Source organism: Prionailurus bengalensis, chromosome A3 (assembly GCF_016509475.1).
Source record: "Prionailurus bengalensis isolate Pbe53 chromosome A3, Fcat_Pben_1.1_paternal_pri, whole genome shotgun sequence".
In the NCBI taxonomy this organism is placed as follows: Eukaryota; Metazoa; Chordata; class Mammalia; order Carnivora; family Felidae; genus Prionailurus; species Prionailurus bengalensis.
In genome coordinates this window covers 28,837,889-28,859,842 of record NC_057354.1, presented here as the reverse complement: position 1 = coordinate 28,859,842, position 21,954 = coordinate 28,837,889, and the positions used below count along the sequence as shown (strand labels likewise).

General features: G+C 57.7%; 1 protein-coding gene across 3 annotated transcripts in view; it reads right to left on the bottom strand.

Moving 5' to 3' along the window:
- The window catches only part of SIRPA (signal regulatory protein alpha), a 42,935-nt gene extending 24,765 nt beyond the window's left edge, over window positions 1–18,170 (bottom strand). The window contains exons 1-2 of one of the 3 annotated variants that reach the window (XM_043602723.1): window positions 17,769–18,170; window positions 16,718–16,805 (exon numbers count right to left, since the gene is read on the bottom strand). In XM_043602723.1, the coding sequence (XP_043458658.1) occupies window positions 16,718–16,796 (79 nt within the window). In that variant the 5' untranslated portion in view covers window positions 16,797–16,805; window positions 17,769–18,170. Of the gene's footprint in view, window positions 1–16,717; window positions 16,851–17,331; window positions 17,403–17,768 lie in introns of those variants that run through there. The other 2 variants (XM_043602722.1, XM_043602724.1) reach the window with 2 other exon arrangements.
- Window positions 18,171–21,954: the final 3,784 nt, after the last annotated feature.

Here is a 21,954-nt window from a genome sequence, read left to right as displayed (position 1 = left end):
GCATCCACTCCCAGGGCAGGCATGAGGACTGGGGCACGGTGGGACGTGAGTGCCGGCCTCGTAGGTGCTGGGTAAATTTTAGATTCTGTTCCCATCATCCCCACAGACCTAACATCTACACACTTGATTGTGGGGTTTCCCCCCAGCCAGGAGGTAGCATCCACAAGGAACTGCTTCCAACCCCCTGCCTGGAACCGTGTCTGGCATACAGGGGGCCCCCAATAACCACACGTTGAACGAACACACACTCACGAAGGAAGGAGGGATTTCGCTTGCTCGGGTGTCGAATGAAGCTGCCGAGGGCGGGCGCATCCAGGAGCCGGTGCGAGCGAAGCCAGGCGCCTGGGACCGCGCCTGGCCCCCAGGGCGCGCAGAATAGCCGCCAGTTATTATTATCCTTATCAATAACACCGTGCAGGGCTGTGAGTCAGCAGCTGGGGAGGGGAGCGACGCGAGCAGGAGAGGGCTACAGCATCAGGCGCGCAACGTGTTGGAGCAGGGCTATTCTTGGGGTGCAGCCGGAGGCCTGTAATCACACCCCGGGCAGGCGACAATAAAATCTGGAGTTGGGTAGGGCTGGTCCCCCCCCAACCCTTTTTTTTTTTTTAGCTTCTCTTGAGCTCTCTACCAACTGCAGCCAGATTTAGGCAGCTTAATTAATTAGCTAGTGTTTATAAAGCGTTTGAAGAATTTTAAAAGTGGGACATAAGTGCCAAATATTATTTTAATCTGTGTATATGTGTGTTTTTTCCAGCAGAGAGGGTTTTTTTTTTTTTTTTTTTTTTTCTCGCTTGCCTGCTTTTCTTCTTCTCTGCAGGTTCTGTTCTGGGAACCGGGCTTGTTAAAAATCACCCCCGCGGTTCTGGGCCTGGGGTCATCGTGCTGGCATCGCGGACAAAACCATTTCCTGCTCTCCCCTGCCCTCCTGGCAGGGAGAACCACCGTCCAGGGGCCTGAACCGTCTCCGGGAGAGGAGGGCGGCTGAACAGGCATTCTCACACGCTGCTGGTGGGGGTGGAAATTGGAACATCCTCTCGGGAAAGCAGTTTGGCAGGAAGTACCAGAGGTGTGAAAGCTGTTCACCAGCCTTTGTGGGGCTGTTCCATGAGGACATAACCCCAAACACGTGTGGGGTTCCCGCACGACGAGCTTGAAAAAGTCGGGGGAAAACCCAAACGGCCAATGAGAGGGGATGGTTAAGTGAATTACGGCCTATCCTCTACACGGAGTTCGCGGACAGAAATAAAAAGCCATCGCCGTGGAAACTGGTAATCTGGACAGTTTTGCATGGCATAATTTTAAATGATGTTGTGATTATGCAAATAAAACCTGTTCACTGCAAAGCATTTAGAGACAACAAAAAAGTATAAAAACACAATAATAATCTCCCAGAATACCAGCAAAGGTAACTGCAATACGAGTGAATAAAACAGTTATAAATGTGAGTAAACAAAATGATGTGAAATCATACGCAGATAACTAAGGCTATGAGAAAACATTCTACTTCATTCACTCAAGTGTTCTTATAAAAATGAAAAATCAGAACTATGCTAATGTCCACGAGAAGGAGACCAATCGATCCCGTGACGGTGAACTCACATGATGACCAAGTTTGCAGCCGCTATAAATGATGGTGTAGAGGCACCTGGCTGGCTCGGTCAGTAGAGAGTGCGACTCTTGATTTCAGGGTCGTGAGTTCGAGCCCCCTCTGGGTATAGAGATTACTTAAAAAAAAATCTTTAGGGGCGCCTGGGTGGCGCAGTCGGTTAAGTGTCCGACTTCAGCCAGGTCGCGATCTCGCGGTCCGTGAGTTCGAGCCCCGCGTCAGGCTCTGGGCTGATGGCTCGGAGCCTGGAGCCTGTTTCCGATTCTGTGTCTCCCTCTCTCTCTGCCCCTCCCCCGTTCATGCTCTGTCTCTCTCTGTCCCAAAAATAAATAAACGTTGAAAAAAAAAATAAAAAAAAAAATCTTTAGGGGCGCCTGGGTGGCGCAGTCGGTTAAGCGTCCGACTTCAGCTAGGTCACGATCTCGCGGTCCGTGAGTTTGAGCCCCGCGTCGGGCTCTGGGCTGATGGCTCAGAGCCTGGAGCCTGTTTCCGATTCTGTGTCTCCCTCTCTCTCTGCCCCTCCCCCGTTCATGCTCTGTCTCTCTCTGTCCCAAAAATAAATAAAAAACGTTGAAAAAAAAATAAAAAAAAATCTTTAAAAAATGATGGGTTAGGGGCACCCGGGTGGTTCAGTCAATGAAGCGTCTGACTCTCGATTTCAGCTTAGGTCATGATCTCCCGCCCTGCATCGGACTCTGCGCTGACAACACGGAGCCTGCTTGGGATTCTCTCTCCCTCTCTCTCTGCCCCTGCCCCTGCTCATTCTCTCTCTCTCACTCTCTCAAAATAAATACATAACACGCTTTGACAGATGACGGCGTAGAATTACAATTATCAATGAAAAACTATATTATGAGATCAGAGTCACTCAGTAACATAGTCAGTGAGATCTCAGACTTCTAAGTTTTGAAAGAAAAAATATATATTAAAGGTTAGCGGTGGTTAATTCTGTCGTAGATTTACAAGGGACTTTGCTTTCATGTTTTCTGTTCGCACGACTTGTGCCATAAAAAAGTAGGAAAAACTATGCTTTCAGTACGATTATGACTTTGTAAAATAAAATAAAACTGTATCTAAATAAACAACAGCAAGGTACTATATACAAGGCTGTAAAATGCAACTCTCTTTGGATCGCAAATCTAAAACTGAAGGCTTTTTCCTTCTATTTGGGGTATGTCACTAGATGAATGTTAAACATTTACAGTATTCTATTTTGTAATAGGAAAAATGTACACGTGTGATACATATATGTTTGTCATGTTACGTACACGTTTATTATTTAGATGAACCTCCCTTCCAAGAACTTTCCTTCCCTTTCCTTTCCTTCCACTGCTACTTTCCCCCAGCATCTGATACAGTGCTTGGCACAGACTAGATGCTCAACTAATCCCTGCAGAGGGGCGACTGGGTGGCTCAGTCAGTTAAGCGCCCGACTCTTGATTTCAGCTCAGGTCGCAACCTCACAGTTTGTGGGTTCGAGCCCTGTGTCCGGCTCTGCCCTGGTAGCAAAGAGCCTGCTTGGGATTCGACTCTCTCTCCGCCCTTCTCCTGTCCGTGCTCTCTCTCCCTCTCTCAAAATAAATAAGCATTAAAAAAAATCTGCAGATAGTGACTGACCAATGGAATGTCTAGAGGGAAGGGTCTGCAACAAGAATCTCCATGATGCTGTGGTGAGTTACTTCTGGGGAAGGAGGCCAGCGGTTGGCACATTTTCTTTTTCGCTTCCTGGTCAACAATATATTGAAATCTGCTCCTTTAGCGAACATTTACTCCTTTTGGAAAAAAAATAAAGTTTTCTAGCGGGAGAAGTGTGCACAATGGGTGCTAACGGCCCCGTGTTATAGGAGGGACTCAGTGTCCACAGGACGTGGGGGGCTCACAGCATAGTGCAGGTCAGCGGTGAGTGATTGGAGCCTACTGTGCACCAGGCCCCGAGCAAGGGCTGTGCAACGTCCCTGGGCTCACGGAGTCCGCACACAAGTGGAGAAGATACACTTCAAAGGAATAACTCAAATGATCACATTTGGAATGAGCCCCCGCCCTTCAGACAAGTGATTCCTGCTGGCCTCTCTGACCCCATCTCCCGCCCCCTCCCAGGGACCTGCTGCTCCCGCCGCCCCAGTCTGTCTCCCACAAATAAGTCAGGATGGTATGAGGGAGGCCGTAGGATGGGGGCGGAGACCTGACCGTCGAGCTCGGAAAAATAGATTCGATTCTTTTTTTTTTTTTTTTTTTTTTTTTTTTACAACATTCCTCTATGGCTTTTGAGATCAAGCAAAGATGAAAACAATTTTCACTGGAAGTGAAAAAATAAGAATGGATGCTTTCTAATGGGAAAAACCAAATCAACGTAGAACTGAAACTTGCCTGGGGTTCCTCCCCAGCCTGCCTCATCAGGGCTCGAGTACAGAGCTGGGAGGTGCCTCGCCCAGGGACAGGCTTTGCCCACATGGGCGCTCACTGCCACTCACGTGGGGGCCTGCCCGTCCCCGGAAGCAGGTTTCCACAAACTCAAGGAGCCCAGGGGCCTGGGGGGCTACGGCCAGAGCTCTGGCAGGGCCCAGGGCTAAGTACCCCTCTAAGGCCCAAATAACACCCGGCCCCCCACAGCGGGGTTGGAGCTCAGCAACCCCCTCCCTGAGCGCGATCGTCATCACCCGCCTTGGGGGACGGCTGCCGGTTTATGATGCCACACACACACCTCGCCGGGCACTGCCTTTGGCATCTGCCGGGTTACGATTACGGGCCGTGTGTGAGACTGTGCAGTGCGGGCGTGTGGAGGAGCGAAGGGGCAGACTCCGCTGGAGCATGCACATGTGTGCACGAGTGTGCCCGGCGAAAGCACACATACTCACACGGATGCGTGCGTGGGCCCAAGGGGGCGGGTACAAAGGGAGCGTGGGCAGGAGGGAGCCACAGTGCTGCTCAAGAGTGTGTTGAAGCGGGGTGAGGGGGTGTGGACTGTGTGCGGGAGAGTTGCTGAGTCGCAGGTGGCCTGGGTGCGCGTGAGCGTGGCGGCGGCGTGAGAGGGCATGTCTGTGCCCAGGGGGTGTGAGCAGATGTCGGGGAGGGGTGTGAGCATGGGGGTGCTGGATGGGTGAGCAGGGGGTGAGCATGGGGGTGTGGATGTGCCCGCAGGCAGGGGGGCACAGGACCAGGACGTGCGCATGGGCGTGTGCTTGTGGGTATGCACACTCTTGGGGGGGGGGGGGGGGGGCGGAGCATGAGCGCGATGGGAGCAGTGTGCATACGAGCGTGAACATGAGCGTGTGCGGTGGCAGAGCGCTAGGAGCAGGGACGACGGCGTGCGTGGGGACCACTGTGTGTGTCACGCTTGGGTGCCCACGTGCCCAGCTGTGCAGGTGCCGGCGTGAGTTTCCACACGCAAGGCTGCTAAGAGTAGGGGCGGGAGAGCCGCTCCCCTCACCCCTGCCATCAGCTGCTGGTGGGCGATCCGGTGTGGCAGCTGGTCCAGGGTGCTGCCCTTGACCGGGGGCTCGAACCGTGCTGAGCACCCGCTTACTCCGTGCTAGCCCTGAACTCATGCCCTGGGGTAGGGAGCAGACGCCCCCCCCCCCCGCCCCTGCCCCCCAGGGCTGATCCACAGGGGGCCTTGCGTGGAAGGCTGTGGATCCCACAGTTAAAGAGGGGAGCTCAGGGCTCGATGCCAGTGTGCTGGGGCTCCAACAGCCGCAGCGAGGCCCTGATTCTCTCTCAGGTGGCCCGATTCATTCGTGCCCTCTCGAACCTCACTCAGCTGCCAGGCCCAGTCCTAGACGCTACAGGACACCAAGATGGGTCCCTGTCCGTGTGGGGCAGAGTCCTGGACATGGGCAGTGACCACCTAGAGAGAGATAAGTGAGTGAAAAAGGGGCTTGGGGACGGGGTCTCGGGACAGGGGTGGGACATGGGAAGGCTCGCTGGCGGTGGTGGCCTCCGGGCTGGGCCGGGAAGGCTGACGGAGGCTGGGGAGAAGGGAAAGCATTCCAGGGAAGGGGATCCGCAGGAGCAAAGGCGCAGAGGAGAGGAAAGGGGTGTGCACAATCGAGCGACCGGAGCGGAGTCCTCGGGACACGCTCATCTGACCACGAGCAAGCTGGGATAGGGCTAGCCTGGGACTGGGCTAACCTCGCACCTTAAAGGATGGCTTCAGTCGCCATCTGAACGGCAGACCATCGCCGGGAGCAGTCCACTGGCACCGCTGGGCAAAGCCATCGGGCAGACTCCCCAGATGCCGTGGCGGGCACTACCAGCACATTAGAGCCAGCACAAATGGGGTGCACGTGGCCTTGTAAATAAAATGGGGGTGGGCCCAGGGTGCCCAGGGTACTCTCTCCTCCACTCCCACTCCAGGCAACTCTGAGCACTGGGCATGGTGCCATATCCCTGCGGGGAGAGGGTAGACCCCAGCAGCCCGCTCCACGGAGCAGGGAAACTCCTGAGGTGCCAACAATGGGCTTGGGCTTGGGCTTGGGCTCCGGGGCCAGAAGACCTGCATGTCTCGTCCCTACAGGGGTGACTTGGCAAAGTCACTCTTCTCCAAGCCTCCCCTTTCTCACCTGTGAAAAAGGGGGTACCACTGTCTCTCTCCCCAAGGCAGAGGGTAGTGGTTGGAAAACTGGACTGAGAACGGTCCCCCTTCCCCACCACGTCCTTGCAGCCCACCCACCAGCAGATCGTGCCGATTCGTGCCGATTCGTGCCGATCGTGCCAAGATCTGGCCAGACTCTGATCTCTTCTGGCCACCTTTCTGCACCACCTTCCCTTACCTGGATGCAAACTGACCTTCCTGTAGTCGTATTGCTATGAGACACACGAGAGAACGCACGCTCCCCTTGCAGCCAATGGAGCCTTTAAAACAAGCCAGGTAACATCCTTCCTTTGTTCCAAACCCTCCTGCAGCCTTCACAGAATCCTTCTGGTGGCCGCCAGGGCCCTACAGCTGGCTCTCAATCACGTCAGATTCGCCTCAGGGCCTTTGCACTTGTCACTGCCTCTGCCCGCTTTGCCTCCTTCAGGCTTACCTGAGAGGGCTTCCCTGGCCACCCTGTAGGAAATGCTGCCCCCTTCAAGGTCCCTTGGTCTGTTTTATTTTCCTACATATCACCTACCACCTGACGTATTACACAGTTATTTGTCAATTTCATTAGCTCCGCTTATAAGCTCTTGGAGAGCAGATCCTCAGTTTTGTGCCCTGCTGTATCCTCCAAGTTTATGCCACTGCCTGGTATTTGTCGCATGCACGTTCTGGCTTAGATTCCAACTCTGCCACATACGAGACCCCAGGAAGTGTCTTCACCCCTCTGGCCCCGTGGTTTCCCATCTATAGACGGGGGATGACCATAATAATGACCACACTAGGGTTGTTCTAGGAGGAAGCAGGCTACTGCGTGTGAAGAGCTCAGCACTGTGCCCGGCAGAGAGGAAAGCGCTCGGCGCTGGCCGGCCGTTACTGTGCAGCCGATATTTCAGGAGGGAGGGGATGATGGGTGATCACAGCTTTAAGCCTGAGAAGCGAAGGGCTCTCTCCAGCCCAGAGCCGGCTCTGCCTCGACACCCACATGAAACTTCTCCCTGCTGCACCTGTGACCAGGCGGGCCTCCTTCTGACTAGGAGGCCGGGGAGGGGCGGGGAGGGCCAAAGGTCTCAGCGAGTGTTTGCTGGGTGTAGACGGGACAGGGAGGTGCTGAAGCAATTTGCTTGCAGTGCGGCCCCGTTTGCAAAGCAGCAGGGAAGGAACTATCAATACACGTGCTCTGACCCCCCCTTTGTATTCACCCGGCCTGGGTGGACCAGATGAGGCTGGGAGAACACAGAGGGGACGCCATCCCCACCATCCACTGTACTTGGTGCCTCGATGACCTAAGGGCCCTCTTCTCACCTTCCCGTGTTGCAGCGGGAGAAACTGAGGCCAAAGGTGGGGCCTGGAAAGGCTGAGAACCCACCCCGCAGGCCCCACTGTTCCTCCAGGCCAGGCCCGGGTGCCGCCCGGCCGCGCTCTCACGGGTGCAAAGTGTGCACGAGGTCAGGTAATGGGAAGCCCTCACTAAACTGTCATGACAGCCCCGGTGAGGCTGTTGTCACCACCCCCCCTCCTCCAGGTGAGGAAGCTGAAACCCTGAGAGGCAGAGGAGGGGCAGAGGCAGGACTCAAACAGACAGCTGCTCCCGAAGCTTGTGTGCGACCGCTTCTCCCCGCCACGACGGGGTCCCCTCCAGCTCAGGCTTCTGGATTCTCAGGCTGCCAAGAACGCGCACGCGTTTCCCCAGCCGAGATAAAGGCCCCCTTAAAAGCGACACGCATTTATTAAACGACATTTGCCAAGGTTTCAGCACACCCTGCTGCCGACAGCAGACAGCCTCTGGATGAGATTTTTCCCCACGCTGACACTATTCACTGATGCCTTTTATAGTGCTCTTTGCAGCTCACAAAGCACTTTCCACAGCTCTTACTTCCCTTAACCCTCAACAGTCCCCACGCGAGAGGGAACAGTGGCACAGTTGCCACTTTGCGGATGGAGAAACTGAGGCTCAGAACAGGGCAAGGCGCTTGCCCCGGAGCCCATGCTTCCAGAGTAAGTGGCCTGTGTTTGGATTCGAACTCAGGAATGTGCCGCGGAGCCCATGCTACTGCTAGAGAGGGGCCCGAGGGCATCCGTCGAGGGAAAGGGCGAGAGAGTGGGGGAGCCTGCAGGACGCGAGCCTCCGTTTCCCAGGAGGAGAAATTGGGGCTGACAGGGGCAGCGTGGTGGGTTTCATTCAGGTCGTCCTGCTGACAAAGGATGCTCTTTCAAGCTCCCAACCATGACATGATGGCCGAGCAGCAGTAACAGTGACAGTAACAACGGCTGGAAAGCATCAAACACCCGCGTTACCAGGAGCCCTCACTAGGCCTCGCCAAACCGCCACAGGAACCCAGCAAGACAGGGCTGTCCCTACTCCCATTTCACAGATGACAAGACTGACGCTCAAGGAGCTGCGGCCCCTTGGCCCAGGTCCTGGGGCTGCGGATCAGTCGCGCTCCACCGGCACCCTTACCCTCCGCACCAGGCGGCCTCATGCGACGAATGGCTCTTTGGGAGACGCTGGCCCCAGGCTGGGCGCTCCAAATCCCACCCGGCCGCGACACTGGAGGCGCTAATTGTGTCGCGTTTCATGGTTTGCCAGCTCATCCATCACAGTGTCCACACCGGGGTGAGCGGTTCGGGAGAGCCAGAATTTTCATAAGCACAAATTCTGGGGTCTCTTGGCCACCTCCCTCCACCCCGGCTGGCACTGACATCTTGGGTTTCTTGATGTTTTACGGGGTCCCTGTGACAGCAAGGGGGGCGGGGGTTTGTGGCGCGGCCAGGGAGCCAGACGCAGAAGCGGAGCCGCGTCGTGGTGAAGGCACAACTCCGCTCTCAGACCAGGGTTACGGCCCGGGTGATCTCGTGGCTCGGAGCCTTCTCTCGAAAACAGGGATCTTACTAGCCACCTGTCCTTCCTTCAGCCGTACGTACTAACCTGCCTACCACTGCCAGCCCCTGTGCTAAGGTCCCAGGAGGCGCAGCAGGGACTAAGACAGACACAGCTTACATCCTAGTCGGGGGAGAGAAGGCTGAAATAATGACACAAATACAGAAATGGCTAGGAGGGCTCAGAAACAAACTTGTCGCCATGGGAGAGATTACGAAGGGGGGACCGCTTTTAGAATGGGGTGGTTGGGAAGGGCATCTCTGAGGAGACGAGATTATAGCTGCAACCCGAAGGAAGCAAAACCGGGGAAGGTAGTCCAGTAGGACAGAGCTGAGTGTGCAAAGGCGCTGGGGCCGGAAAGAAGGCTGCTGTGGCTGAAGCCCACAGAGAAAGGAGAGTGTGGTAGGAGATGAGGTCACAAGACGGACGGGGCCCAGAAAATGCTCTGCCCCATGGATCACGGCAAGGGTTTGATTTTGTTCAAAGTTTGGAGCAGCAACAAAGAGGATTTGAGTCACCTGGCTGCTCTGGGTGACAAGACTGGAGGGGGCAGGAGTGGAAGCAGGACAGCAGGGATGCAGAAGCCGCAGCACCGAGGGCCTGGACTCAAATCCTAGCTCTGCACCGACAAGCTGTGTGACCTTGGGCAAGTCACTTCACCTCTCTGAGTCTCAATTTCTTCATCTGCTCAATAGGTATAATAATAGTTCCCATCTCACGGAACTGTAGTGAGAATTTAACGCGGTGATGCAAAGAGTAATGATCCTATCCCAATGGCCTGACATGTTCGATGTCAAGGTGGTCGATGAACCAGACCCCATTTGGTCTGGCCCTGACCTCTCCCGATTGCCACACTGCCTGTCTCCCTTCACTCCAGCCTCACTGGCCTCCTTGCTATTCCGGGAACATAGATAACTCATTGCGACCTCAGGGCCTTTGCACTTGTCATTCCTTCTGCGCGGCTCACTCTCCTGATATCCCCATGGCTGCTCCCTCGGTTTTATTCGGGCCTCTGCTCCTGAGAGAGGCCCTCCGTCTGTCCCCACTCGATCTTCTGTTCCCCTGCCCTGCTTTACTTTCTTTATAGCACCTGTCTCTACCTAATGCAGTATTTACTTGGGTCTGTTTTCCTTCCTCACTAGGACGTCAGCTCCATGAGAACAGGTGTTTTTGTCTATCCACGGTTGTATACCCAGCAAGTCGAGCCACCCTGGCACATAGTAGATGCTCCAAAATATTTGTTGCATGAATATTTATAATTAAAAGGGTTGTGACGAGAATAGCAAAGAGTCGCAAAGTGGGTAAGAGTAAACCGGGGCTGGGATCTGGCTTTAACTCTCGCTGGCTACGTGGCGTTGGGAGGAGCCCAACTTGGCTTTGGGGAGCCTCAGTTTCCTTATCTGTAAAATGTGGATGAAGGACCCCCATGCCTTTTGGCACGTCGGGAGTGTTAGACAGCGGGGCACGCCAAGAGATGCATGGCAAAGTAGTAATGGCTGACATGATACCCGATGTCCCCCCAAACTGCCCCCGGTCCCCCACCCCCAGGAGAGTGAGGGCCAGGTGAGACAGGAATCACAGACCAGCCTTGAAGCCAGGAGGCATCCCTCCTTCCCATTTTGTGTAGGTTTGAAATTTTCCAAATGAAGAAGCTAAGGGAGAGAGAGCACGGATTCGAGGCTCCGCTCGTCCCTAGCACATACTGCAGTATTTCCTTCTATCGTTTCTGGAGGACACTGTCGGCTCTCAAGAGCGGCGGCCACAGACACGGGCCTGGCAACGGCCCCCCCCCCCACCCCCCACTCTGGCCGGCTCTCCAGGCTGAGGCTCACCGCTCCCTCCTGGCTCCCTGGCTCCCTCCTGATCCCCTCCCGGCTCCCGGCGCCAATCTGCGGCCATCTAACACCCTGCGCCCCCAAATGGATGTGCCAGGAAATCTCACAGACACAAAGAGCCGGTTTGTATCATGTCTGACTTCCACCTCGGCTGTTTTGCATCTCTCTGGACCGAGGGCCTGGCAAGACACCTGGCCGGGAAAATCCATCTTGCCGGGGGCTCCGTCAGAAGACCTGCCCCAGCAACGCCCAAGTTAACAGGAAAGCAGTTTCAGCTGTGAAAATAGAGGCTTCCTTCTCCGGGATGGGACGGAAACCCGTCTTGGGAACACCCGCCACCTCGGCCTCCCGGGAGGATACGCTGATTGATAGAAATAGGAGACGAGCACCAAGACGGCAGGATGCCAGCACCCCTGGGCCTCAGTTTCCCCACCGGTCAAACAAGGCGGAGGGATACCCACTTAACAGCAGGGGCTCTGCAGTCAGGCTGCTCTGGGTTGTCATCCCAACTCTGCCACTTTCGGTGGGGCCTCGGGCAAGTCGCTCGGCCTCTCTGCGCCCTGCTTCCCCCTGGGTCGAACCGCTCTGATAACTGTGCACCCCACCCGGGCTAACTGTCCGTACCGCTGGGATCAAACGCACCAAGTGCTGAGCCCAGTAAGTGGCTGGAAACAATGGTTCCCATTATTATTACTTTAGTATTTTTCCACGGAATTCGGGATCCCGTCAGATTTCTGGCTTTAACGATGGAAACTTCCAGCTCAGCCCAGTTTTAAAAAGCCTTGGCCTGGAAGAGAGGGCGCTTGGCGTCCCACCCAGGCCTTGCAGTGGCTCTTGCCGTGTGAGCCCACAAGTCTTTTGCTCTCTCTGGGCTGCAGAGGGAGGTGCTCCGGGAGGGCACTAACTGTCCCCCTCCAGGCCTCTGCCGGCTTTCCGGGTCTGGGAATGCACAATTCCAGACCTGTGGATCCGGACAGAGACACCTAGAGGCAGCCCGCGCCCACAGCCTCAGTCCCAGGAACAGACGAGTATTAAATCGCACTCGCCTGGGTTTCCGCTCAAGTTGTCCATTCCCCAGAACGGCACAAAAGCCGCAGGGAAAAAGAAAAGAACCCCGGACTGAACGGCATTCACTCCCGTGGAAGCTTTTGTTGTTCTGCACCCACCGGGCGCAGGAAGCTGTGCTAGGCACTTGACGAAACTCAGCCCCGCGTTTGCAATGATGAGGAAATCCAAACAGAACAAGACAATGATGGTACGAGGCTGGCTACCACGCGCTGAGCGCTCCCTGCTCGCCAGGCACAGCTTCAAGCATTATACGTGCACCTACCGACTTAACCCTTGAAACAGAGCAGCTCTGTTTTACGGATGCGGGAACGGACACGCAGAGTGCAGTGAACCGCCCAGTACGCGGTGGAGCTGGGATTCACACCCAGGGCTCTGGCTCCAAGCCTGTGACTGCGCACCCGGGCTCCGCTGGCTACGGCTGCAGAACCACCGCGCCAAGCGAGGGTTAGCCACGTATGCAGCAGGCGCCAAAACGAGGAGAAAGCAACAAGTAGCCTCAGTGAGGGGCAGATGGAACCTGGGCCGGGGGGGGGGGGGGGGGGGGAGGTCCAGAGAAGGAAGAGCTCCCTCGGATCACGAGGCCAGCACGCACCGAGGGGGAGGAACGGGTTTGGACACGTGACGATCAGGAGGTGCAGGGAAGGGCATCTCTGACGGCAGGAACAGCGTAAGCCGAGGCGCAGAGATGAGCGAGTTGAGCTGAGGGCATGGATGGGTACCAAAGCGTTTACCAAACTGGGTTAGGCCGCATGGTAACAAGCGGTACACAAGCCAACCGCCTCGTGTTCATATGTTTGGGGAACGCTGGAGTAAACAGGGTCCAACTCGGGATTCTACAACTCCTCGGGCCTTAGGTGCTAGCTAACGTGCTTGAGTGGCCGGGAAAGCTGCGGTCTGCAGGGAGGAAGCGAGGCTCTCCTGCAGCCCCTCGGGTCAGCGCTTTGGAAAACATGTGGCTGGGAAACCAGGCCTGTCAGGGAGGGAGCCCAGCGCTGTCACACGCTGCTTTTCTTTTAGATTTTTTTTTTTTTTTTTTTTTTTTTTTTTTTTTTTTTTTTTGGAGAAAACTTGGACCCACTCAACAGTTTTGAGGCGGGAGCGACATGATCTGCGTTGTGTTGACAGGCCAGAAATCTGAGCACATTTGAAACAGAGGGAGGGGGTGGGGGAGAACCTTCCATCAGTCCAAGACTCTACAAATAAGAAAATAACCTGTCGCACGGAGCCATTGGAAGCAGGGAGCAAGCGTGTGTGGGCTCCACACAACAGTTTTAGACTCCTTTTCTCTCACACACCCCCTCTCCATCTGCCTCAAAGGGCACCAGGAAAATGCAAGGAGGAAGACTGCAGCTCTGGGGGCTCCAGAGCGCGGCAGCCCGGCGGGGGGGGGGGGGGGCCTCTGGTGGAAGCCGTGTCACTCCCGTGAGCTGTCACTTGCAAAGGGCTATTGCTTGGTGTTTCCATCCTCAGCGTGCCTTCGGAGAAAGCACCGTGACTCGGTGGAGGGCTCCTGCCCCAGAAGGAACCCTTCACACGTCCTCCGTCGAAGCCCAGAGGGGGCTCCTCTCCCTCCCCCCAGCCTGGCCTAAGTCACCCTGATGGAGTCAGCGAGCTTCTTCCCTCAGAGGCTGCCCAGCCAGGAGGACTGGATTCAAACTCCTGGCCCCCTGCCGCTTACTCCAGGCGGGGGGGGGGGGGGGGGGGGGACAAGTTTCTCCTCCAGTTTGGGGCTCGATTTTGCTCATCTGCAAAATGGGCCTAGCGGCCAGCCCGTGCTCTGCTTTTGCTGACTGATAGGATGGCAGAGACAGGCAGTCGGCACACAGCCTGGATTACGGTTAACTTTCAAAGGCATGGGTTCGCCTCCCTTCTCTCAAACGCGTGGTTCCAATCAGGACTTCGTCTGTGATGAATGACGACAGGTACAGGAATGAGTCACACCGTAGGTCTCCAGGGAATTGGTAAAGGAATAATTAACGGGCAGAAAGCACCCAGAGAACACCATGGCTTTAAAGAAACTTCCAACGGCCCGAGCCCACTGGGGCCAAAGTGCCTGCCACCCCCTTTCTCTTCTTTTGAAAGAGGAAGTGAGATTACCATCACCATTTAGGAAAGTACACGGGACACACCAGGATGTCCCCCTCTGCCAAGGAATCAGAAAGTCACCAGAGGGCCCAGCTGTCCCCCAACACCTGAACCCCAACTTGGCCTGGCCTTCTCCAAGGCCAGAGTGAGGGGCGAGTGGGAGCTCGCCCAGGTCTGCCCAGCAGGGCACCCAGAGGTCCCATGACCTCGGTGGGGCCAAGGCAGGGAGCCTGAAGGTTCAGAGTCAGGCTGCCTGGCTGTCCCCGAGCCCCTTGCCCTGCTCCCAGTCCCCAAATCTCCCTCAACTCAGGTCGCTTCAGGAAACAGGCCTCACGTTGGCTCCAAGAACACAGGTTGGTGACTTCACCGGCGTCTTTTTAGAATTTCCCTCTGGCAGCATTTGCGCTAAAAGCAATCTTTAGAAACTTCTTCTCCTGCCTTCCCCAACCCAGATAATTCACATGACCAGCCCCCTGCAAAGAGTGATCATGTGCAGCCCCAGCAATCATGTGACACCTCCCGGGCTGACAGTGCTGCCTGAGACACTAATAGTCACTCAATCTAACGCCGCCTTCCTATGCCTGACATTTGAGTTTCTCACTCGAACAAATCTATTTTCTTGGAAAATTGGCCAACTGCCTCCTTCCTACCTTCCTGCCCTTCTGTCCTGCCTCTCTTCTGCTTTGTCATAAATTCCATGCTGGGAGAAACCGAGGGAGGGGCCCGAAGCCCCATCCTTCGGGCAGACCAGGTGATTCCGTCCTGGGGCCCAGAGTGTGGCCAGGAGCCCCGTAGGCCACAGAGTGAAGGATGCCGCGAGGCTTCCGCGATGTGACGGCGACACCCACCCCTTCCCACCACCCTCAGCTAAGAAATTTATTCCTACCTCCTAAGATTTATTTATTTCAAAGTTAATCTTGGCCCCTCTGCTGCTCCCACTTTTTCAGGCTATTGATGCTGAATGGATTGGAACGGAAGTTTTATGGCCTAATCTTTGCCATTTTATAGATTGTTTTTATAGGCAAAAAGGGGAGATGTGCTCACAAGAAGGGGGCTGGTGTTCCCAGCCAGCGCCCCAGGAAAGGCAGGCCGCCCATCCGAATGCTTGTTAATCAGCGTCACTGGTCATTTGCCAGAAACCGAACCACAGGGTCCTGGTTGAAGAAGGGTCTGGGATAGACATTTAGAAATTGACTTGGGCCCGGTTCCCTATGTCAGGAAAATGAAGCACTTGTGAGAGACACTTGTGCAGGTCCAGGCCAGGCCAGGAAGGACGCGGGGCAGGAACCAGGACTTGGGCAGGGTATAAATGGCCGGCTCCTGCAGGAAGGAGCGGATCGGACAGACATGAAATGTGTCAGGGCTTCCTTCGCCCGGGGCCAGGACCCAAACGTAACGGGAATACCCTGGGTGGGGTGGGGGGGGGGGATGCCTATGTGGATTCCTGGGGTTTTGGGGAAACTGCAGGGCAGAGAGAAGCTGCTGTCTCCCCCCCCCCCTCCACCCACTCTTTGCTAGTTCTCCCTTCCTCACTGCTATCAGATGGTTACCAGTCTCTAGGCAAATGCAAAAGGCGGGTGGTGGGGGGGAGGTGGGTACTGAGCTCATCTTTACCTCCCTCCTCGAGGCGGCTGGTGCAGACCCCTCAGCCTACAACACAGCTCCCGAGGAGCCAAAAAACAAGATCCCCATTCTTCTCCCCCATCCCAACTCCTTTAAAGCCGTTACTCCGCCCCCCGTGCCCTCCCAGGAGACCCAGGGTTTTGCAAAACCCCTTTAAGAAGCAGGACTCCTGAATGGTGACCTCACCCCTTGGCGAACACACACGATAGCCTTCAGAGCCCGCCTGCTGGAGACAGCCAGGTGTTTGATGTAGGCCAACAAAAAGACATGCTCAGAGCCACAGGTAACAGCCCCACAGAGCACCTGAACTGCGGGGAGCTGCCTGGAAGCCTGGGGAAGGCAGGAGGAAGTGGGGGGGGGGCAGAGGACAGCAAGAGGCTTTGGCAAACACAAGGACAATCCGCGGAGCTTTCACATCAGGATCTGTTGATCACAGCAGCTCATCCCAGAGTTACTGCGGCCTCCCTTCCTCTCTCTTTCCCATACACACACCAACACTGTGTTACTCTGTGCACCAGAGGGAGAGCTCACTCTTCCCTAATTGCAACAGCCTGTTTCTGTTCCATCCCAGGCAGTACCTGGGGGACCCCCCCCCACCCCGGCTCTGGCGCCGACCCCCTCCTCTCAGACCCTGAAGTCAAACATGTGGAAAGCAGAAGTCCAGGGAAAGAGCTCTTTCTAGAGAAGCCAGGGGCACTTAACTCTAAAAGCCGCTGACAGCCTGCCTCCCCCATCAGATGGGGCAGGGATCGGGTCAGCCAACTCATCTGGGTATGTCCCAGTGCCCAGCACGGAGCCCAGCACAATGCCCCCACGATCAGAGTCCAGGGCGAGTGGGTCCTATCCCTGGCTGTGTGACCTTGGGCAAGTGGCTGGCCCTCTCTGGGCCTCAGTTTCTGCATCTGTAACCCTGCTTCCAGATATGTCTCCCCTTACCACCGCTGGACATTAGCCCAGGGGCTCCCAGTGGCTCCCAGTGGCGCTCTGACAGGCCTGGGCCCGCAGTTTGCGGGCCGGCAGCGGCGGGGGGCAAGGGTGCTTACCTGTCCAGACGCAGGACGCGGCGAGCAGCAGGCAGAGCAGCGGCCCGAGGCGGCCGGGGGCCGGGCCGGCGGGCTCCATGGGCCGCGGCTGCGGAGCGAGGAGGGAGAGCGGCCGTGAGTGCGCGCTCGGGCGGGCGCAGGCTGGAGCGGGGAAATGACTAAGGCTCCCCCCTCTTCTCCCCCCCCCCCCACCACCTCCCCTCCCGGCCGGGCTTCCCCCCCCCCCCCACCTCCCCGGAACAGGCGCCTGGAGCGGCTTAGGAGCCGCCGTCACCGCCGCGATTTTCGGAGAACCCCCCCCTCCCCCCCGAGAGATCGAGAGACGGAGAGGGGGAGAGACCCCAAGCGCGCGAGAAATAAAGCCAGGGACGGCCAGGGAGAGGCGGCAGGAGAGAGAAACAGACCCGAGGGAGCCAGGCGGAGAGCCAGAGACACGGAGAGGCGAGAGAGGGGGAGCGGGGAGAGGGGGAGAGAGAAAGAGAGCGAGCGGGAGAGGAGTGAGCGAGGCGGCGCGCAGATCGCGGCCGCCAGCGCGGGAGAGAGGAGAGGACCGCGCGCGCAGGGGCGAGGGGCAGCCCGCCGAGCCCCGCCGCGCCGCCCCCGCCGCTGCCCACCTGCCCCGCCCGGGCTCCTCGCGGCGCCGGCGGCTCGGCTCTGCTCGCTCCGGGCCCGCAGTCCCGGCCGCTGCCCCCGCCCTCCCGGCAGCCCGCCCCCCCCCCCTCTCGCTCGCCCTCCCCGCCTCCCTCCTTCCCGCCCGCCCCGGGAGGCTGCGGGGCTCGGGCCGATCGGCCCCACGTCGCCCGCCAGCCGCGCGCCCGGGGAGGGAGGAGGGGGAGGAGGAGGGCCGCGTCGCCCCCTCGCCCGCGCCGCGGCCCCGGCTGCCCCGCCGGGCCCGCGCGGCAAGCAGCCCGGGGAGCGGTCCCCGCGAGCGCCCCGGGACCGGACGGGCCGCCGGCTGCAACACTGTGCCGGTTCGGGCGCCCGCGCGGCGCCCTCCCGGCCCCCCTGGCCCTGGCCCCCTCTCCGCTCCGTCCGCCCGCCGAGCTCGGACCTGCGCCGCCGGCGACGGCTGGGAGGCGGTGGGAGCGCCGCCGGGGCTGCCCAGAGGCCGGGGCCCCCGCTCCACTTTGCGCAAACTTGTTTTTCTAAGGTCAGCGCCGCGAGCTGGCTACATCGTCCTCTTAAGGTGGACTGGGGAAGTTGCGACCGACCTCCCTCCCCTCGCCTCCGGGACTCCGGCCGCGGTTAGTCCCCGCTTCCCGCCGGCTGGCGAGCGGCTGGAGGCGGCGCGGGAGTGGGGATGGAGGGGGGGGGGGGCGGGACGGGGAGGGGGTGTCTGCCTTCTGCCCCTCCCCGAGTGGCCCTGCCCCTGTGCCCTAAAGCTCAAGGCCCCTCTGGGGGAGGGGGGGGGGGTGGGCGCGCGCGCGCGCCCGAGGGCCCCGGTTCTTTCAGAGCTGGGCCGAGGTGAAGGAAAAGCAGGAAGTAAGTGAATGTAGGGGGAAGGGGGAGAGGAAGGAGAGAGTGATGGTACAAAAATAGCGTGTGTGTAGGAAGGACTTCAGTACCGCCTGGAAAAGAGGCGCAGGGAAGCAGGGAGGAGAGGGAGCGAGAAGGGGGGCTGTGGCCGAGAAACCGGAGGGGATGCGTCGGGGCCTCCCCGGGGCAGTAGGCTCTCTCGCCAGGTGCCTCGGTGTCAGGCAGGGCCGATTCAGAGGGTGGGGAAGGCCCAGGCAGGGGTGTGGGGGAGAGATGGGACTTGAAGGCCTGGACTCCAGGAAAATGACAGACAGGGGGGAAGGTGAGGGGAAAGGAGAGCAGGGGCTAGAGGCCTGGAGACAGAGGACAGAGCCTCCTGGTGAAAAAGCAATTACTCTCTCTCTCTCTTTCTTTCCCCGACTCTCTGTCTCTGTCTCTCTTTTTCCTTGAGGGAAAGCTGTGTTCCCAACAGCAGCCAGGCCAGCGATAGGGAGCGGGGGGTGCCCTGGTCACCTGGCAAGGGTAGGTGGACGAGGGGTCCAAGACCCTCTGCTCACGGAGGGACTGGGGCTTGGAAATAAGGCCCTTCAGAGGACGTGAATGAAGCACGGTGGAAGACTGACCAGCCCTGCAAATAGAGAGAGGGTTGAGACCCACAGAGGGGAGCGGACTTGTGCAAGGCCACACGGCGAGGCCTGGGGTAAAAAACCGAGATTTTAATTCCCGATTCCCAGGCTAAATAAAGACCTACGCAGGGTGACCCTACCCTCACCCCCAGCCCAGCCTCCTCGTCAAATGCCTGGTCCTGGTGTTGTGCTAAGTAAGGCAGGCGGGCAGGCAGGGTATACCTGTTTAGGGCCTGGACCAGGCTCCCGGGGTTCTGATCCCACCAGCCATCGCTTGTGACGGTGCGGACTTGAGAAAATACCTTGTCATTTCTGTGGCCCAGCTTCCTCATCGGCAGTGACGCTAACAGGAGAGTGGACCTGAAAAGGCTGTTGTGAGGATGAGATGAATTCATTTTGTATAGTACTTCGAAAAGTGTTTAGTGAGTACCCAGTCCTGGATACCGTTTGATAAATAAGTAAACTGTTTGGCGACAGTCCTTGGGACCCCACGGGGTTCTGAGCCGTGTCTGAAGTACAAGGGATTTTCTTTTCTTTGGGGGGGGTACAGCAATGACCCATTCGAGGTCCCTGTCCCCAAGGAATTTCCATGAGAGTGTGTGTGTGTGGGGGGGGGGTGTGTGGATAAGTAGACAAGTGGAAATAATTCATGTACAACAGAAGAGTGAGCATAGAGAGTGAGAAATGAGGGCTCATTCGGATGTCAGGGCCTCTCCGAGAGGCTGGGAGCTGAGCCACCAGATGGGGCAGCAAGGTGAAGATTTGGGGGTTTGCTGTTCCCGGAAGAGGGAACAGCATGTATAAAGGCCCTGGGGCCACTTGGCTGGAAGGGAAAGAGCAAGGATGGGGAAGAGTGGTCCGGCCGGGTGGCCTCGCGGCCCTTGGTAGAAAACCTGCATTTCTTCTGCAGATAGGAAGTCACCAGGGAGTGTAGCGCGGGGAAGCTCCAAGGTCTGATTTATGTGTTTTAAAAGGCCACTCTGGTGGAGAGTGGATGGTGGGGCTTGAGGGAGGGGAGTGTGGAATCGGGACGCGAGTGAGGAGGTGGTTTTGGGGGGCCTCCTCATGTCTGAGGTGGGGGGGTAGAGAGTCTCTAACTCCACAGGCCACATCGGGCAGAGACCATGAAGGTGACCAGCTGAGGCTCTTGGAAAAATCCATCACCCAAATCTATCTGGGGTACAAGGCAGAGCAAGAGCTGCTGCTTGAAGGTCAGCGACGAGGCGGTCTCCGGGCCTGGGCTTCCAGAAGGCTCTGCCATCCACCGTTCCCCGGGACACACACGCAGACCTCCCCGGGATTAAGAAACTGCGGATTAAGGAAGGATAATAATTGAACCACCTGCTATTTATGTATAGCACCTTTGGCAAAGACAGTCAAGAGGCCTTCCCCACACTGGGGCCCCTTTCATCCCCCCTTCTGCCCCAGGAAGCGGGGAGCGGTGGGGGTGGGGGTGGGGGTCTGGCCTTGTTCTCCTAATCCAGAGACCACAGAAAAGTCACCCTTGACTGACGGTCAGGGCTGGGAGGTCATTGAGACCAGTGGGCAGCCGGGTATGCTGGGGTCGGGGGACAGGTTGCCTGAGGTCACCCCGAGCGATTGTGGCAGATCATTGAGGTGAACCAGCCACCTCCACGGGAGGCCTCCTGGGTTGCCCTGGATTCAAATCGAACTTCCTTCCTACGTATGCCATTCATTCATGCACTCGCCAATACTCTTTAAGCATCTATCGTGTGCCAGGCACTGTGCTAGGCTTGGGAATACAGCACTGGGGGGGGGGGGGGGGGCGGGGACAGACAAAAACCCCTGCCCGCAAGGCAGGGAAGGGACCCAGGAGTGCCCACGAGAGGAGACGGGTCGGGGAAGGCCTCTGACGACGTGCTATTTGAGGGAAGACTCCAAGATTCGGGAAAGGAAGCCAGAGGCGGCCCCGTCTGTGCTTTGCTTTTCTCTGTCACTCCCCGTGCGCAACCTGTCAGCGATGCCTGTCTCTACCTCCAGAACCAAGCCGCTTCTGAGCGTCTCCACCACCTCCCACCTGGGCACCTTCTTTCCACCCTCGACCTCCCCTTCTCCCATCGACTCTCCACTCAGCAGCCAGAGGCGTCCGTTCTGGAAGGCAGGTGTCATCCCTCCCCTGCTGTCCAGGACTCGGGAAATGACATGTGTTTTGTGAGCCTCAGTCTCTTCATCTGTGAAATGGGAGTAACCCGGCCGACCCTGACATGGGGGACAGGGTGGGGGGGGGGGGTCAGTGTGGCAGGGATGTGAAGGCAGCCATGGTGGGAGCAAATCTGGAGTTTGCCTCTACGGGTTGGGGGTGGGGGGGCGCCCTGGGTGTGCAAGGTTCCCCTGGCGGGCATCGGTCTCACGGAAGCCCCAGCGACTCCACTGCGTTCCCAGAGGCAGAGAGTAAGTGGGCCAGGGTCACTCTGCCAGGGCATGCCGGAACCTGCAGGGACCCAGCTCTGCAGGGCAGCGGCCCTGCCTGGGCTCTGCTCCTCTTCCCAGAACCCTGAGCTGGCGTCAGCGGGCAGGCCGGCCAGGCTGCCTTTGTGTGGGGCCCGTTAGGAGGCTGGAGTTGCCAACCACCTAGTTTTCTGGGCAGCAGGAACCATTTGGAGTTAGAGGCCTCAGCCATGGAGCCAGAACAATAAAAATAAAAATAGCAAGGACTCCCGGGCAGCCTGGACCAGGGCACCAACTGCCCCAGAGAGATGTTCCTGAGGAGCTGGCGAGAAAGCATGGTGGGGGCAGGCGGGGGGGTTGGAGGTGGGGGGGGGTGTCCTTGCCCTGCGTCTGCTCTGCTCCCCGACCTGTATCGTGGGGTATGGCCAAGGCTCCCCGCAGCCATTTTATAGCTGCAGAAACTAAAGCTCAGGGGGATGGAGTGACTTGCCTGGGACGCACAGCTAGTGAGTGGCTGAGCCAGTTTAGGATTCGAACTCAGTTCCCCAGATTAATAGTGGGGAAAAAAAAGTGAGCCGCCCGAGGGGGCGGGGCGAGAAATCAGCAGAGCCTGGATTTGAAGGGTCTCTCTGAGCCTGCGTGTCAAAGCACCCCACTTATAATCGCCTCTCCACAGTACCCCACCTTTCCACACGGGAATCAGAGCTGTGGTTTTCCCACTGAGCA